The 19,873-nt window shown below is 46.4% G+C and overlaps 1 protein-coding gene across 4 annotated transcripts in view; it reads right to left on the bottom strand.

The window, feature by feature from the left end:
- Positions 1–19,873, bottom strand: part of LOC129707926 (uncharacterized) — a 55,781-nt gene that overhangs the window by 17,076 nt on the left and 18,832 nt on the right. For 3 of the 4 annotated variants that reach the window (XR_008725256.1, XM_055653395.1, XM_055653394.1), the window contains exons 3-4: positions 9,161–9,255; positions 1,950–2,030 (exon numbers count right to left, since the gene is read on the bottom strand). Coding sequence is in view for 3 of the 4 variants with exons in the window: in XM_055653395.1 (XP_055509370.1) it covers positions 1,950–2,030; positions 9,161–9,255 (176 nt within the window). In the remaining variant the exon portion in view is untranslated. Of the gene's footprint in view, positions 1–1,949; positions 2,031–9,160; positions 9,256–15,808; positions 16,368–19,873 lie in introns of those variants that run through there. The other variant, XM_055653396.1, reaches the window with a different exon arrangement.

Here is a 19,873-nt window from a genome sequence, read left to right as displayed (position 1 = left end):
CTGGGTTAATAATCTTATGAACTCAACGTAACCCATTTGGAAAGCAGAAACACAGTAGGCCATTCAGCCCCTACAGCATGTTCTAGAAACATAGAAACATAGAAAATAGGTGCAGGAGTAGGCCATTCGACCCTTCGAGCCTGCACCGCCATTCAATATGATCATGACTGATCATCCAACACAGAATCCTGTACCTGCCTTCTCTCCATACCCCGATCCCTTTAGCCACAAAGGCCACATCTAACTCTCTCTTAAATATAGCCAATGAACTGGCCTCAACTACCCTCTTTGGCAGAGAATTCCAGAGATTCACCACTCTCTGTGTGAAAAATGTTTTTCTCATCTCGGTCCTAAAAGATTTCCCCCTTATCCTTAAACTGTGACCCCATGTTCTAAGATTTCCCCAACATCGGGAACAATCTTCCTGCATGTAGCCTGTCCAACCCCTTAAGAATTTTGGAAGTTTCTATAAGATCCCCCCTCAGTCTTCTAAATTCTAGCGAATTCTATCATTCTCTTGGTTTGTTGCTTTTGACTCTCGGGCTTTAGACTTTAGAGGTACAGTGTGGAAACAGGCCATTCGGCCCTTTGAGACCACAACGACCAGCGATGACCCCTACACTAGTACTATCTAGCCTTGACCAAAATTGTCACCCATTTCTTCTCTCCAGAGATGCTGCCTGTCCCGCTGTTACTACAGTTTTTTTATGTCTATCTTCGGATTTAACCAGCATCTGCAGTTTCTTCCCACACAGTACTATCCCACATACAGGAAGCGCCTGTTTGCGCACTGTGTCTTTCAACTAAACTAAACTAAAGTAATCGCTGGCTGGTGACATATTTTGTGCCATTGTACTTGTTAAATTGAAAAAGATTGTCAATGATCCAAATATTTCGGTCTAATTGAACCAGAGCAAAACATTTTTAATGTGATCAATAAAGAAAATCTCTGCTTGTTGCATGTCACCACAAGTCCATTAGAAACGTAGAAAATGGGTGCAGGAGGAGGCCATTCGGCCCTTCGAGCCAACACCGCCATTCATTGTGATCATGGCTGATCGTCCCCAATCAATAACCAGTGCCTGCCTTCTCCCCATATCCCTTCATTACACTAGCCCCTAGAGCTCTATCTAACTCTCTCTTAAATGCATCCAGTGACTTGGCCTCCACTGCGCTCTGTGGCAGCAAATTCCACAAATTCACAACTCTCTGGGTGAAAAAGCTTTTTCTCGCCTCAGTCTTAAATGGCTTCTCCCTTTATTCTAAGACTGTGGCCCCTGGTTCTGGACTCGCCCAACAATGGGAACATTTTTCCTGCATCTAGCTTGTCCAGTCCTTTTGTAATTTTATATGTTTCGATAAGATCCGAGATTAAGAAATGCTTTTGTATTGAATCAAAGAGTCCGACAGCACAAACATAGGCCTAGTGACAACCCTTTGTAGATTTCGGCTTCCATCCCATTTACCCTGCAATAGACAAGATAAGATAGATTTTTGATTAGTACAGGCATCGGAGGTTATGGGGAGAAGGCAGGAGAAAGGGGTTAGGAGGGAGAGATTGAATGGCGGAGAAGGCTTGATGGGCCAAATGGCCTAATTCTACTGCTATCTCTTATGACCTTATGACCTTATGATACCTCTCTGTGTCGAAGCGATTCAAGTATTCGTCAACGTTTAACTATTGTGAAGGTATCTACCTCCATTAGCTCTGCATGAAGGAATTTCCTAAAGCTTCCTCCTACCAACCCGACCACCTGCCAGCTGTAATACGTTCATGTAATAGATCAGAACTTGGCCATTCGGCCCACCAAGCCTACTTTCCCACATAACCCCATTCTCCTCCCTTCTCCCCATAACACACCCGTACTAATCGAGAATCTTTCTATCTCCCTTAAAGATATAATGACTCATGAGGGAAACTGTGCCAGCAAAAGATTTTACTTACTAACCCAATCATCACTTAAGCAATTGAGATGTAGATGTCGGTCTTGTTTCATCCGAAGGTCTCTGGTGTAGATACTGAAAACAGACTAGTAAATAAAATATACATGTTAAAATTGGTGAGGATCTTCAGCAAATTATTGTTTAATATATTACTTTATTACGCAAATCTTTTCGAGGTGCATGAAATCATGAGAGGAATAGACTGGGTAGACACACAGATTCTCTTGCCCAGAGTGGGGGAATCGAGGACCAGAGGACATAGGTTTAAGGTGAAGGGGGGGGGAAATTTAATAGGAATTTGAGGGGTACCTTTTTCACGCAAAGGGTGGTGGGTGTATGGAACGAGCTGCCAGAGGAGGTAGTTGTGGCAGGTATTATGGCAACGTTTAAGAAACATTTAGACAGGTACATGGATCGGACAGGTTTAGGGGGATATGGACCAAACGCAGGTACAGTAGGTGGGATTAGTGTAGATGGGACATGTTAGCCGATGTGAGCATCGAGACCCAGATTCGATCGTAACCTCGGGTGCTGTATGTGTGGAGTTTGCATGTGCTCCCGGTGACCACGTGGGTTTCCTCTGGGTGCTCCAGTTTCTTCCCACATCCCAAAGACATGGCAGGTTGGAGTTCAATTGACCCTTTGTAAGAGTGTAGGAAGAGGATGAGAAAATGGGATAAGATGGGATTAATGTGAATGGATGTTCGGTGGGCCGAAAGATCTGTTTCCTTGCTGTAAACCTAACTAACCTAAAAAACAAATATAGTTTAGTTTAGTTTAGTTTCATTTAGTTTAGAAATACGGCACGAAACCGGGTCCGCCAGCCCACCGAGTCCGCGCCGACCAGCGATCACCGCCCACACTAACACTATCCTACACACAAGGGACAATTTACAATCTTTACCAAAGCCAATTAACCTACAAATCCTGTACGTCTTTGGAGTTTGGGTAGAAACCGGAGCACCCGGGGAAAACCCATGTGGTCACGGGGAGAACGTACAAACTCCATACAGACAGCACCTGTAGTCAGGAATGAACCTGGGTCTCTGGCGCTGTAAAGGGCCTGTCCCACGAGCATGCGACTGCATGCGGCAAGCGCGACCTAACGCGGTCGCTCGAGCCGTACGGCCACGCGGGGCCGGTCCCACTTCGATCGCCGGAGCCGTATGGAGTTGTGCGGAGCTGGTCCCGACATCGCGCGGGGCTCCGAAAAACTGTCCAAAAATTCCGCGCGGCAACGGCCTGCCGGCCCGCAGCCGCATCGAGGCCTCGACGGGCGTGCGCAGCGTCTCGACGCCGTACGCAGCGTCTTGACGGCATACGCCTTCGCTCGAACTTCACGTCAACGGGATCACTCGACCTCCGTGCGGCCCCCACTTCCGGTTTGGTCGCGCTAGCTGCATGCAGTTGCATGCTCATGGGACGGGCCCTTAAGGCAGCAACTCTACCGCTGCACCACCGTGCCGCATCAGTAATCTCAGTTCTAAATAATCACCAGGACTGTAGCATTTACCTCAAGTTTATAAAGGGTGGGTAATAATGTTACCTACCCAGCCATACAAAGCAACGCATGAATGAACATTGCAGAGAGAAAGAGGGGAATGTCATTATTTAAAGTTAAATTGAGGACATATACAAAATTGCCAACTTTTCCATTGGCAATGCATGTCATAAGACAGTTGTCAGTTTAAGTGCCTGTACATACAAGCTGCTGCATTTAAACTATGATGAACTCCTGCAAATTGTTTGAAACTCCAACCTATTTTGCAATAACTTGGAAAGCACTTTGATGTTATCGCAGAAGGCAATAACAAGAATTCTTGGAATAAAATCAGCGAAGCCAAGAACAGCGGAAAGTAGTCATTAATTTAGTATTTGAGCTTTTGTTGAAACATGATGATAATACCCTGATTTATTTCACAGTAAAACATATTATTAACATCCTGTGAAGATTTGCCGAAGGCTGTATTATTTAATCTTATGTTGGAAGCAATTTTCTTTCTCAAAAACAGTTTGAATAATATCAGTCTCCCAATCGCCAATTACTGATTGAAATAGTTTAGTCCTGTCCCACTTGGGAAACCTGAACGGAAACGTCTGGAGACTTTGCGCCCCACCCAAGGTTTCTGTGCGGTTCCCAGAGGTTGCAGGTGGTTGTTGGAGGTTGCAGGTAGTGGAAGCAGGTAGAGAGACTGACAAAAACCTCCGGGAACCGCACGGAAACCTTGGATGGGGTGCAAAGTCTCCAGAGGTTTCCGTTCAGGTTTCCTAAGTGGGACAGGGGCATTAGAGTGATACAGCGTGGAACAGGCCCTTTGGTCCAACTTGCCCACACAGGCCAACATGTCTCATCTACACTAGTCCCACCTACCTGTGTTTGGCCCATATCTGTCTAAACCTATATATCCATGTGCTTGTCGAAATGTTTCTTAAACGTTGACATAGTCTCTGCCCCAACTACCTCCTCTGGCAGCTCGTTCCATACACCTACCACCCTTTGCATGAAAAGGATACCCCTCAGATTCCTATTAAATCTTTCCCCCCCTCACCTTAAACCTATGTCTTCTGGTCCTCGATTCCCCAACTCTGGCCAAGAGACTGTGCGTCTACCTGATCTATTGCTTTCATGATTTTATACACCTCTATAAGATCACCCCTCATCCTTCTCTGCTCCAGCCTATTCAACCTCCCGCGAAAGCTCAGACCCTCTCGTCCTTAAAACGATTAGGATGGCGACAGATTTAATGGTGCATGTCAGGAAAGAACCAATAATTCAACTATGAGTTAAACTCTAGGCTCCACTGCCCAAGGGAACGCTGGAAGGAGATTTAGTAAATACCCTACATGAAGCAAAAGATTTTTGAAAAGCAAAAATATGCTGCGTTATTGGGAGTGTGACTTCGAATTCCTCTTTCAAAAAGCTAGTAAATACACGTTGAACCAAGTAGCCTCTTTATGTGCTATATTTTTCCATGCTCCAGTAATATAGAAGAATTGGAGATATAATTGGCCATTAAAGGAGTAATATTAATATATGAACGCAGTACTGATTTTGACGTCAGATCCAGTAAAGTCGGCAGGATTTAATTTGGCAAATGCATTTCTTTTCATTTATTAGTGTGGAGTGCTGATAAATGGATGACCCTTGGACCATCCTTGATTGGACTTTGCTGCCTTTACCTTGCACTAAACGTTATTCCCTTATCATGTATGATTGTAAATGAATGAATGAATAAGTTTATTGGCCAGGTATTCACATACAAGGAATTTGCCTTGGTGCTCCATCCGCAAGTGACGACATGGGTCGATTGTAAGCATGTTTTGTCTTTCTGCCGACTGGTTAGCGTGTAACAAAAAGCTTTTCCCTGTGCATGTGATGATAAATTGAACAGAACTGAACTGAATGAATGTAAAACATAGAACGGTACAACATAGAAACTGGCTCTTTGGTGCATGATGTCAGTGTGAACTTTTCTTCTCTGCCTGTATATCCGTCCATTCTCTGAATACACTGCAAGGGCTGGGAAGCGAGCCAGTAAAATCACTCATCTCTGACCCCTCTCACCTTGGCCACAAATTCTTTGCCGCACTTCCATCTGGAAGGCGACTTCGGACTGTCAAAGCCTCAGCCAGAAACAAAAAGAGCTTTTTTTCCACGAGTAGTAGCTCTCCTCAATGACCAAAAGTCTGCAGCCTCATTTTGCTCTGGTATTTTATTTCATTCACATGTTTAAACTGTAATGTTTTATTATTAATGTTTAATGTTTTATGTATCATTCTTAATTGTTACTGTATGTCGTGCTGTTACTTGCGAGCGGAGCACCAAGGCAAATTCCTTGTATGTGTACATACTTGGCCAATAAACGTATTCATTCATTCATCCATTTAATATCCATGTGTCTATCTAAAAGGCACTTAAACACAAGTTTAGTACCTCTCGCCACTGTCATCCTTGGCAGCGCATTCCAGGCATGCATCAACCTCTGCGTAAAATACCTGCCCCCGCGCATCCCCTTCTGCATTGCCCCTCTCAAGGAGCCAGCAATTGTCTATATCTTCTTTCTTGCTTACTCCCATCTCTCACCAACTTCCTGATCACCTCATCTCCAGGTAGACAGAAAAACAACTGGCTACAAAACATCAAACTACATTGGGAACAAATGGCTTCAGAGAAGATTTACGGGGATGTTGCCGGGACTAGGGGGTCTGAGCTTTTGGGAGAGGTTGAGCAGGCTGGGGCTCTATTCCTTGGAGCGCAGGAGGATGAGGGGTGGTCTTATAGAGGTGTATACAATCATGAGAGAAATAGATCGGGAGATGCACGGAGCCTCTTGCCCAGAGTAGGGGAATCGAGGACCACAGGACCCAGGTTCAAGGCAAAGGGGAAAAGATAGGAATCTGAAGGGTAACATTTTTCACACAAAGGGTGGTGGGTGTATGGAACGAGCTGCCAGATGAGGTAGTTGAGGTTGGCAGCATCCCAACATTTAAGAAACAGTTAGACAGGGACAAGGATAGGACAGGTTTGGACCAAGCGCAGGCAGGTGGGACCAGCGTAGCTGGGACATGTTGGCTGGTGTGGGCATGTTGGGCCGAAGGGCCTGTTTCCACACTGTATCACTCTATGACTCTCTAGGTAATGGACAGAAGGTCCAGGCTAACATACTGTACACTTCAAATGCCTTAAAAAAAATGATGTAGTTCTGCAGGATTTTGGTTAGGCTGCATTTGATGTATTGCATGCAGTTCTGGTTGCCCCAATTACAGGATGGATGTGGAGGCTTTGGAGAGGCTGCAGCTGAGGTTTGCCAGAATGCTGCATGGATTAAAGGGTTTCAACTACAGGGAGAGGTTGGATAGACTTGGATTGTTTTCTCTGGAACGGCAGAGGGTGAGGGGAGACTAGGTAGGAGTATATAAAATGATGAGTCGCATAGATAGGGTAGACAGTTAGGACCTCTCCCCCAGGGTGGAAACGCCCAACACTAGAGGGCAGCGATGAGATGAGACGGGGAAAGTTTAATGGAAGGTACACAAAAATACTGGAGAAACTCAGCGGGTGCAGCAGCATCTATGGAGCGAAGGAGATAGGCAACGTTTCGGGCCGAAACCCTTCCTCAGACTGATTGGGGGTGGGGGGAGGCAGGGAGAAGAAAGGAATAAGGAAGAGGAGGAGCCCAAGGGCTGAGGTAGGAAGGAGAGGAGACAGCAAAGGTTAACAGAATTGTGAGAATTCAATGTTCATGCCACCAGGATGCAGACTCCCCAAGCGGAATATGAGGTGCTGTTCCTCCAATTTCCGGTGTTGCTCACTCTGGCCATGGAGGAGACCCAGGACAGAGAGGTCGGATACGGAATGGGAGGGGGATTTGAAGTGCTGAGCCAGCGGGAGGTCAGATTGGAGATGTGTGATGCAATTCATTTTACACAGAGGGTGGTGGAGGCCTAGAACACATTGCCAGGTAGGGTTGTCAACTGTTTCATATTAGCCGGGACATCATTGGGCTATATTGGTTTGTCCCGTATTTGACCGCTACTACTCGGGTCGAGGGGACTGTCGGGTCGGCGCGCCGCGTCTGGCCCCGCCACACCCGTCCCGACGTAGTGCAGCCCGTGGAGTGCAGCAGCAGCAGCGCCTCGCCCGTGGCCCCGTCGGTCGGTCGGCAGCCCGGCCAGCTGTCCAACCTTCAGACCTTCGCTTACCGCCGACACCACCACCACCCCTCCTCCTCATGGCCGATCATCGGGTCATGAGTTGGACGGGGTGACGGACTTTGCGCACGCCCTCAGCGCCCGGGCCGAAACTCCTCAGCTGGCCCGCTGGCTGGGCTTTGTGTGCAGTCCAGCACCCGGGCCAACTCATCATTCACACACCCAGCCACGGCCGAGTCGGTCAACGAATTGCCGTCAGGAATTTGTCCCGTATTGGGGAGTGAGAAAGTTGGCAACCCTGTTGTCAGGGGTGATGGTGGAGCATGTATGACATTGAAGAGGCTATGGGATAGACACTTAGAAGTTCAGGGAATAGAGGGATCTAGATCCTCTACAGGCAGATCAGATCATTCTAACGGCATAATATTCAGTATAAAATTGTGGGTCAAAGGTCCTGTTCCTGTGCTGTACTATTCTATAGGTTCATAAGTTCATAAGTTCTAGGAGCAGAATTAGGCCATTCGGCCCATCAAGTCTAACCCGCCATTTAATCATAGCTGATCTATCTTTTCCTCTCAACCCCATTCTCCTGCCTTCTCCCCGTAACCCCTGACACTCGTACTAATCAAGAATCTGTCAATCTCCACCTTAAACCACCATTGACTTGGACTCCACAGCCATCTGTGGCAATGAACTCCACAGCCATTTGTCTTCCTCTAAGGAAATAAATTCCTCCTCATCTCCTTTCCAAAGGTACATCGTATTATTCTGAGGCTTTGCCTCTGGTCCTAGACTCTCCCACTAGTGGAAACATCCTCTCCACATCCACTCTATCCAGGCCTCTCACTATTCGGTATGCTTCAATGAGGTCACCCCATCATCCTTCTAAACTCCAGCGAGTACAGGCCCAGTGCTGTCAACGGCTCATTTGTTGAAGATAGACACAACAAGCTGGAGTAACTCAGCGGGACAGGCAGCATCTCTGGAGAGAAGGAATGGGTGACGTTTCGGGGTGAGACTCTGCTTCAGACTGATGGCTCATCGTATGTTACATAGAAACATAGAAAATAGGTGCAGGAGTAGGCCATTCGGCCCTTCGAGCCTGCACCACCGTTTAATATGATCATGGCTGATCATCCAACTCAGTATCACGTACCTGCCTTCTCTCCATACCCCCTGATCCCCTTAGTCACAAGGGCCACATCTAACTAACTCCCTCTTAAATATAGCCAATGAACTGGCCTCAACTACCTACTGTGGCAGAGAATTCCAGAGATTCGCCACTCTCTGTGTGAAAAATGTTTTTCTCATCTCGGTCTAAAAAGACTTCCCCCTTATCCTTAAACTGTGACCCCTTGTTCTGGACTTCCGCAACATCGGGAACAATCTTCCTGCATCCAGCCTGTCCAACCCCCTAAGAATGTTGTAAGTTTCTATGGGATCACCCCTCAATCTTCGGGGTTTCGTGGTGAGACTCTGCTTCAGACTGATAGCTCATCGTGTGGTAGCCCATTTATTCCTGGGCTCATTCTCGATGTTCTGTGATGATGTTGAGCATACAGACCTTGAATACGTTGGACATCTGTGCATCCATGAGTGCAAGCTTGGCTTCGGAATTTTCTCGGAGAAGGCTCCACAACTCTGCTGACCCAGGGTGACCTGTGACAACAAAATCTAGCGCGTCACTTTTCCAAATTTTGGAAACATATATTAGTCCCTCCTCTTAAGAAGTAGATCATGAACATGTCTGAGATGCTACATCTTGAAAATATTAGACTAGTCTTGGCAGAAAAAACAGATCATTTTTCGAAGACAAGGACACCATTCATTGATTTATCAGGGGTGGGAGATTGCAACCTTCACGTGGTCCGTCCTTAGAAGGTACACAAAAGTGCTGGAGAAACTCAGCGGGTGCAGCAGCATCTATGGAGCGAAGAAAATAGGCAACGGTTCGGGCCGAAACCCTTCTTCAGACAGGTAGGTAGGTAGTTGAGGCCAGTTCATTGGCTCTATTTAAGAGGGAGTTAGATGTGGCCCTTGTGGCAAAAGGGATCAGGGGGTATGGAGAGAAGGCAGGGATGGGATACTGAGTTGGATGATCAGCCATGATCATATCGAATGGCGGTACAGGCTCGAAGGGCCGAATGGCCTACTCCTGCACCTATTTTCTATGTTTCTATGTTTCTAAGACCAAACAGAACAAGTTGTCCTACAACTTTAGGCAGTGCACGCCATACGCAAGAAGAAGTAGATTGATTTATTACATGGATAGTATAGCACAACATAACTTTGGATTTAAATCTAATTACGGATTGGGTGAGGTGGGTGGGGAGGGATGTGAGGCAGGTATATCACCACTTTTTTCTTTCTTTCTCTTTTTTGTCCTTTTATTTTTCTGTTTTTGTTTTGCCTTTCTTCTTTCTTTCCATTATTCACTGAGCCATTGACCCACTGAGTTGTGCCAATCTTCAGTTTAAACCAGCATCTGCAGTTCCATCCCCACTCATTCTCCTTGCAAACTATTCTTGCCCCGTTCCCATCAACCCCCTTCAGATTCCACCGCTCCCTATCACATGAGGGGCAATTTACAGTGGACTTTTACCAGCCTGGGTTATGGGTGGAAATTGGAACGCCCCTTTGGAAAATATGCAGAGGTGCAGATGGGTCATGGAAGCTCCATGCAGGCAGTGGCAGAGTCAGGGTTGCCAACTTTCTCACTCCAAAGTAAGGGACAAAAGGTCAAAATAAGGGACAAATTCCCAACGGCAATTCGTTGACCGACTCGGCCGTGGCTGGGTGAATGATGAGTTGGCCCGGGGTGCTGGACTGCACACAAAGCCCAGCCGGCGGGGCCAGCTGAGGAGTTTTGTCCCGGGCCGCGCAAGGTCACGCGCAAAGTCCGGCACCCCATCCAACTCATGAACCGATGATCGGCCGTGAGAAGGAGGGGTGGTGGTGTCGGCGGTAAGCGAAGGTCCGAAGGTCGGACAGCTGGCCGGGCAGCCGACCGACGGGGCCACGGGCGAGGCGCTGCTGCTGCTGCTGCTGCTGCACTCCATGGGCTGCACTACGTCGGGACGGGTGAGGCGGGGCCGGACGCGGCGCTCCGACCCGACAGTCCCCTCGACCCGAGTAGTAACAGTCAAATACAGGAAAAGAGCGGTCCCGTATAGGGGCAAACCAATTTAGCCCAACATACGGGATGTCCCGGCTAATACGGGACAGTTGGCAACTCTAGGCAGAGGTCAGGATTGAACCCTGATCATTGGAGCAGTGAGGCAGCCGTTCTTTTCCGATGTGCACTGTGCCACCCATGGAGGTTTACTTTAACTGTGGCCCTTGGAAGAGAGCAGGGATCCTCAGCATATTATGTGCCAGCTGGCTCATTGTCGTCAAAAGATCAGCGCTAATCCTTCCACAGCTCCATGGGGGAGAGATTTGCCTTGTGTTACAATCTCCGAACATGCAATGAGTAACAATTGCCAGTTGACTCTACCTCCCACATAGTCAACTTTCTTAACATCAACCCAATCTAACGTGTGATAGTTATGAATGACCAAACCTACCGTCTTAAAAGCTGTGATTGTCCCACCATTCTGAACCACTTAGAGAAGCGAATTTGCAATTCCTCTTGCTATCTGTGTTAAAATGTTATCCAAAACTTTCATAGATTTGAAGATCATGTTTACTTCAGTCCATCAGAGGAAATAGTTTCTCCATTTCTCCCCCCTCAGGGCCATTTAGCCTTTCAAACAGCTTAATTACTGCAGTCAAATCTTTCATTTTCAAGCCAAGTCATGTCCTCATAGTTTAACTCTACCAATCCTGGAATAATAGGAGTGGATCTACAATGCATCCCGTATAAAAATTAACAGATCGACCCACCAAAGCAAGGTCCAAACCTCAGTTCACCTTTACATTCCAGACTTTGGGTTTCACATAGGTTAGGTTTTTATTGCCTGCTGGATTTCATAGTTTATGCATTGAGCGTTAATCAATCCTGGTCAGTCCCCTAATTTTCTGAAGAAGGGTCTCGACCCGAAACGTCGCCTATTCCTTCTCTCCATAGACGCTGCCTCACCCGCTGAGTTTCCCCAGCATTTTTGTCTTCCTAATTTTCAGAAATATCCAAGACCAACAGACTAGTTGACCAATTGACAAATTAAACTAACAAAATGAGTCACCCTAGACTAATGAAATAGTGAACTTATGCGATTAGGACATTCCACAAGTGAGTCACCCTTAAAAATGTAATGGTGAACTCATGGGATTAGGATGTCCCCCAAGCCAAACAAGTTCACACTAATCCAGCACTACTCCACTAAGAGCACTAACAGCAGCTACAGCTTCTTCCCAGCTGTTATCAGGCAACTGAACCATCCTACCAACAACTAGAGAGCGGTCCTGAACTACTATCTCAAGAGTTCAAGAGTTCAAGAGACATTTATTGTCACGTGCGCTAATTGGTACAGTGAGATTTGAGTTACCGTACAGCCAATACGACTAAAATGAACACAATTCATGATAGAATTTAACATAAACATCCACCACAACAGAATCAATGTTTCCCACTGTGAGGGAAGGCAATAAAGTTCAGTCATCTTCCTCTTTGTTCACCCGTGGTCAGGCCTCTGCTTTTGCCGCTATGGCTGCCCGATGTTTTAGGCCCTCTTGCCAGGATGATCGGAGGTCTGGCGTCGGAACGGAGAACACTCTCAGCGACATGGAGTTTCCGAAATGGCCACTTTCTACCAGAGACCGCGGCTCCCGAAGTCCACAGGCCGAGCTGGGTGGAGCTCCAACAATGGCGATCCTCGGCTAAGATCCCAGGCTCCGCGATGTTAAACGTCAGCGCCGCCCGTGGCTGGAAGCTCCGCAAACCGCAGCTCCGCGATGTAATCAGCAGGCCCAACACTCCGGAGCTCCAACACGGCGATCCCCGGTAAGGCATCGCCCGCTCCGCGATGGTAATTCAGTGCGAAAATGCGACTCGGAGAATAGACGCATCCTCGACCGGGTAGTGACTGGGAAACGGTTTCCCCCTTCCCCTTCCCCACCTCCCCACCTCCCCCATATAAAAAAGACTAAGAAACCTCCAGGAACATTCTTTTAAACAGACTAAAAATAACAAAAAGAGTGAAAGGACGAACAGACTGCTGACGAGGCTGCCGTGCGTGCCGCCACCCGATTGGAGACCCTCTACCTCATTGGAGACCCTCGGACTAACTTTGATCGGACTTTAATGGGCACTTTGCACTAAACGTTATTCATGTTATTTCCTTTATCGTGTAACTTCAAGGGCGTGTCCCACTTGGCCGTCATTTGCGCGTCACGCGGATAGCATGCAAAGATTTTGTACATCACAAATCCTGCAACGGCGCGCGCCGCCACGCATCACTGCCTATGTCATCGCGTACCATGCGGCATCACGTGCGTGTTACGATGCACGTAAATGATGTAGCGTAAATTACGCGCAAGTGAGACAGGCCCTTTTCACTATGCATGGCTTAATTATAATCATGCATTGTCTTTCCGCTGACGGGTTAGCACGCAACAAAAGCTTTTCACTGTACCTCGGTACACGTGACAATAAACTAAACTAAACTCAAGATATTTAAGATCATTGGGTCCTAGCCCGAAACACCCCCAATTCATGCTCTCCGGAGATGCTGCCTGACCCGCTGGGTTACTCCAGCATGTTGTGTAATTTTTTTGTAAACCAGCACCTGCAGTTCCTCGTTTCTCTCAGATCTGTTTTGGTTGTGACTGTTCCTGTGAAGTATATTTGTGTATTTGTTTCTCAGGAAAGTTGCTGGGAAATTGAACAGGAAAATACACTGAATGATTTAATGGTTGTTAAGTAATGCCAAGGACCTTGTCTGTCAACAAATGAAGCATGGAATAAAACCATTAAATGTGGCAGCTACTCAAGAATTTCGAGAGACAGGGTTATCATTTCATCTTGTTGACTTTTCATCAGAAAAATGATGAAAAATGATGAACATTCTTGATAGAATTATATAAAATTATGAGAAGCAGCGCTGTGGTGCAGCGGTAGAGTTGCTGCCTTATTATGCCCTTGTCCCACTTAGGAAACCTGAACGGACAACTCTGGAGACTTTGCGCCCCACCCAAGGTTTCCGTGTGGTTCCCGGAGGATTTTGTCAGTCTCCCTACCTGCTTCCACTGCCTGCAACCTCCGGCAACCACCTGCAACGTCCGGGAACAGCACGGAAACCTTGTGTGGGGCGCAAAGTCTCCCGAAGTTTCCGATCAGGTTTCCTAAGTGGGACAGGGGCATTACAGCGCCAGAGACCCGGGTTCGATCCTGACTATGGGTGTAGTCTGTACGGAGTTTGTACGTTTTCCCCGTGACCTGCGTGGGTTTTCACCCAGATCTTCGGTTTTCTCCCACACTCCAAAGACGTACAGGTTTGTAGGTTAATTGTCTTGGCAGAAATGTAAATTGTCCCTAGTGTGTGTGACGATAGTGCTAGTGTACGGGGGTCGCTGGTCGGGGAGGAGTCACTGGGCTGAACGGCCTGTTTCAATGCTGTAATTCTAAACTAAACTAAACTAAGGCATATGTAAGGGTAGAACGACAGAATCATTTTCTCGGGGTGGAAATGTCTAGAGAGCATGTTTAGTTTTTTTTAACCTGAGACTAAAGAGGGACTGGAAAGCATTGCCAGGGGTGATGGTGGATACAGAGACAATAGTGGCATAAAGGCCATTAAGAGGCTATTAGATAGAAACATGGAAGTGCAGTTCGTAATTAATATCAGTGCAACACCAGAAATAAATATTTAATGATGCCCATCTCATGAGAGGAATAGATCGGGTATAGGCACAGAGTTTCTTGCCCAGAGTAGGGGAATCGAAAACCAGAGGACATAGGTTTAAGGTAAGGGGGGGAAAGATTTAATAGGAACCCGAGGGGTAACATTTTCACTCAAAGGGTGGTGGGTGTGCGGAACGAGCTGTCGGAGGGGGTGGGGATGCGGTTACTATCGCAACGTTTAAGAAACATTTAGACAGGTACATGGATGGGAGAGGTTTAGAGGGATGTAGGCAGGTGGGACTAGTGCTGGTGAGACTTGTTGGCCGGTGTGGACAAGTTGGGCCAAAGGGGCTGTGACGGGGGTCAGGGGTTATGAGGAGTAGGCAGGAGAATGGGGTTGAGGGAAAGAAACACCAGCAATGATTGAATGGTTGAGTACACCTGATGGGCAGAATGGCCTAATTCTACCTCTAGAACGTATGATGGATGCCAAATGTATTTCCAATTAATTGAAACATACCTCTAGAAATTAGGTGCGGAGTAGGCCATTGCCCTTCGATGCACCGCCATTCAAATGATCATATAACCATATTTCCAATTACAGCACGGAAACAGGCCATTCTCGGCCCTACAAGTCCATGCCGAACAATTTTTTTTCCCCTTAGTCCCACCTGAGTACTCGTACCATTCGGCCCTTCGAGCCCATATGCCGCCATTCAATATGATCATGGCTGATCATCCAACTCAGTATCCCGTACCTGCCTTCTCTCCATACCCCCTGATCCCCTTAGCCACAAGGGCCACATCTAACTCCCTCTTAAATATAGCCAATGATCTGGCCTCAACTACCCTCTGTGGCAAAGAGTTCCAGAGATTCACCACTCTCTGTGTGAAAAAAGTTCTTCTCATCTCGGTTTTAAAGGATTTCCAAGGATTGAAGTTGAACATGAACTTCCCTCAGGAAGGCTGTCAGCATCCATAAAGACTCCTCACACCATTGTAATGGACTGTTCGAACTACTTCCCTCCGGCAGATGTTACAAGACCTTCTACGCCCGCACCTCCAGACTCAGGAACAACTTCATTCCCAGAGCTATAGCGGCTCTGAACCGGCCCTGCTGAGTGCCCCCCACCCCCATGGACTGTCTCCCTCGGATGGTCACGTCACGCAGACACATCTGCACTTTAGTCTGTTTGAACTTTTTTACTGTTGTAATGTTATTTTTACAAAACCATGTTCTCGGGGTATCTAAATCTAAATGTTATTAGTTATTTAAGTTATGACATCGGATGGAAGCTGCATTCCCAAATCTCGTTGCACTAATGTGCAATGACAATAAAAGATATTATTATTATTATTGAATGGCGGAGTTGCTCCTACAACTGATCAACTATATGACCCGACATAATGTAGTCTGACCCCATTTCTTACTGTAGCTGCTCGTTGATTAGCAGTGGCCCCACATCAATGTTCCATGGCCAGTTGTTATCGATTCCATAGAAGTCCAGTTGTTCCTGGTGCCCTGGTTATTGATCACGGTGTTCCCTGACCTCCTTCGGGGCCGGTTCCAGGCCTTTACGAAGCAACACGTCAGGATCCTCCCTTGACCGGCCCAGTGGTTCCGGAGCTCATGGTCTCCCAGGCTGATCAGATGAGACTTCCAGGACCATTGCGTTGGAGCTCCAGGGTGAGAGGATCGTAAAATGGAATCCACCCTCCTTAAGCCACCACCAAATTTGCTGCCAACTTTTCTTTTCTTGCCAATCAGTGTACGTTTTGTAAGCAGCAGTTGTGTGCTGTAACTAAATCACCTCATTACTATGCAACATTATGATTAAAGTGCGGTTGTCATCTGATGCATCACTACTTGTACTGGATCCTTATACGATACAGGTGAGTTGTTTTAACAGGGCCGTGCAGCAGTTAGGTGAAATCAAAGGCCATCTTTCTCTTCTTGACAAGGACTTGATTACTCCTCCGGAGAAAGCGACTCTCTGTCACGGCTAGATCTGTCAGTGAACCTACCACCTTGAAACGAAGAAGTCTCAAGAAGGGCCTCGACCTGAAACATCACCCCTTCCATCTCCCCAGAGATGCTGCCTGGCCCGCTGAGTTACTCCAGTACTTTGTGTCTATCTTTGGTTTAAACCAGCAACTGCAGTTCCTTCATACACATTGAAACAAAGAACAGGAAGACACACCAATGCCTTTGCTTCCTCAGCAGGCTGAGGAAATTCGACATGTCTCAAATGACTCTGACAAACTCTGATAGGTGATCCATAGAAAGCAAATTGGAGGAACAGCAACTTAAAACCCAAAATATATCAATATTGATTTCTCTAAATTCAAGTAAGCTTTGTATTCCTTCCCACCCCCCCCCCCCCCCCCCCCCCCCCCCCCCCCCATCCTTGCCGACCTACTAGTTTCACTGTCAACCCGTTTAGTTTCACTGTTTGTAACCACTCGTTATCATCTTCTCCACAGCCAACAATTGACCATTGTGGGCTCCACCTTTCCTCAATCACCGTTGTTGGCTTTGACTTGCTCCTTTCACCCCTTTCATTCATTTGATCTCTGTACCTTTTCGTGCCTTTGTAGTTCCCCTCTCCCTGACTCTCAGTCTGAAGAAGGGTCTGAAGACTGAGTCTGAAGAAGAAACGTCACCTATTCCTTTACTCCAGTGTTGCTGCTTGACCCTTGCTGAGTTACTCCAGCATTTTGTGTCTATCTTTGGTGCAAACCAGCATCTGCAGTTCCGCAATAACCAACCTGATCTCCCGGGGGCTCAGCACTTCAACTCCCCCTCCCATTCCGAATCTGACCTTTCTGTCCTGGGCCTCCTCCATGTCCAGAGTGAGGACCACCGGAAATTGGAGGAGCAGCGCCTCATATTTCGCTTGGGCAGTCTGCACCCTAGTGGCATGAACATTGACGGAGAGTTGTGGATGTGGGATAGTTCAGTGCTTCTTAAACTATTTCAGTGTCATTCACACCCTTGAGTCTTTTTCACAAAATTTCATTTACCCTCGACTAAATTTTCTTATGTTTTTTGGTAATTTTCATCTTATTCTCCCTTGGGTATCATTTTATACATAATTTATTTTGTCACATGAGCAAAAAACATAAATTAACTTATTCACTCCAAAATAATTTCATTCACCCTTGGGTGAACCATTCACCAGTTTAAGCACTGCACTGGGATAGTCCATATCGGACGCCCCACCATTGACACGGCACGCTGTACTGTAAAAGCATTCAACAGAATCAAAGACTTGTCCCACCCCACCAGTCATCGCTTCTCAGTTTCCCATCGGCAGAAGGTACGGAAGCACACACCACCGGACTCAGGAACAGCTTCTGCCCCACTCAACCAGACTGATTCCTGGGATGGCAGGACTTTCATATGAAGAAAGACTGGATAGACTCTGCTTGTACTCACTAGAATTTAGGAGATTGAGGGGGGATCCTATAGAAACTTACAAAATTCTTAAGGGGTTGGACAGGCTGGATGCAGGAAGATTGTTCCCGATGTTGGGGAAGTCCAGAACAAGGGGTCACAGTTTAAGGATAAGAGGGAAAATCCTTTAGGACCGAGATGAGAAAAACATTTTTCACACAGAGAGTGGTGAATCTCTGGAACTCTCTGCCACAGAAGGTAGTTGAGGCCAGTTCATTGGCTATATTTAAGAGGGAGTTAGATGTGGCCCTTGTGGCTAAAGGAATCAGGGGGGTATGGAGAAAAGGCAGGTACAGGATACTGAGTTGGATGATCAGCCATGATCATATTGAATGGCGGTGCAGGCTCGAAGGGCCGAAGGGCCTACTCCTGCACCTTATTTTCTATGTTTCTATGTTTCTATGTTATCAGACTTCTGAACTGTCCTTCCATAAGCTTAGGTCCTGTCCCATTCACCTCTACCCCACTGTGGACTTTGGACTTTGTCTCTGGAACTGGTGCGCTACAATGCTGAGCACTCTGTATCTTCCCCTTTGCTCTACCTATTGTACCTGAGTTTAGCTTGATTATATTTTTGTGTGATATTCTGATCTGATCTGACTGGATACGTTTCAAACAAGGCTTTGCACTGTACCTCGTTACAGGTGCCAATAATAAATTTAAATCTAATCCTAAAGCCAATATCCAGTGTGGATTAAGCATTTAGACAAACAGGTTCCTGCATTCAAGAACTACTCTTCAGGTTGGCTTATCCTTGTGTTATTGACTCCTTATTATGTGTGAGAATACACCTTACACTAACATTTTACACAACAAGGATTAATGTGATTGAGGCAATGCAACATAGGTTCACGAGATTGATCCCTGGGATGGCGGGACCGTCATATGAGGGAATATTAAAAAGACTAGGCTTGTATTCACTGGAGTTTAGAAGGATGAGGAGAGATCTTATAGAAACATATACAATTATGAAAGGACTGGACAAGCTAGATGCAGGAAAAATGTTCCCAATGTTGGGCGAGTCCAGAACACAGTCTAGGATAAAAGGGAGGTCATTTAAGACTGAGATGAGAAAAAAATGTTTTCACCCAGAGAGTTGTGAATTTATGGAATTCCCTGCCACAGAGGACAGTGGAGGCCGTCACTGGATGGATTTAAGAGAGAGTTAGATAGAGCTCTATGGGCTAGTTGAGTCAAGGGATATGGGGAGAAGGCAGGCACGGGTTATTGATAGGGGACGATCAGCCATGATCACAATGAATGGCGGTGCTGGCTCGAAGGGCCGAATGGCCTCCAGCTGCACCTATTTTCTATGTTTCTATGTTTCTATGTCAAGGTGGAAATTAGCTGAGAATCTCTCATTCTTGACATTAGAGTTTCCTTGGTACATAATGTCATACACATAATAATTTGGGAGTTCCTACACAATGAATAACTTGGGGTCATTAGGACTTGTGTTTAGTTTTTGGAGAGCATAAATACTGTTGCTGTAAACACTCAATTATGTTGCTTCTGATATTTTTTTTGCAAAGTGACAATGAATAATAGCAAGCATAGGGAACTAATGATAAAAATTACGAAGCTTAAATGGGAAAAATACCTGATATATATTCACAAATGTTCAATTAATGTAAGACATAATCTAATTCAATTTAAAATTGTACATAGAAACATAGAAACATAGAAATTAGGTGCAGGAGTAGGCCATTTAGCCCTTCGAGCCTGCACCGCCATTCAATATGATCATGGCTGATCATCCAACTCAGTATCCCGTACCTGCCTTCTCTCCATACCCCCTGATCCCCTTAGCCACAAGGGCCACATCTAACTCACTCTTAAATATAGCCAATGAACTGGCCTCAACTACCCTCTGTGGCAGGTTATAGATTACATAGATTATATTATTCAAAAACTAGATTGAACAAATTTTATCCAAATATATCCGCCACTTGCGATAAATGTCTAGCCCAAAAGGCAACTATAACACACTCCTTAGTTTCCTGCATAAAACTTTATAGATTTTGGAATGATATTTTTGA

Source organism: Leucoraja erinacea, chromosome 22 (genome assembly GCF_028641065.1).
Source record: "Leucoraja erinacea ecotype New England chromosome 22, Leri_hhj_1, whole genome shotgun sequence".
Classification (NCBI taxonomy): Eukaryota; Metazoa; Chordata; class Chondrichthyes; order Rajiformes; family Rajidae; genus Leucoraja; species Leucoraja erinaceus.
Note: the sequence above shows the minus strand (reverse complement) of the source record. Positions and strands in the feature narration are given on the sequence as shown.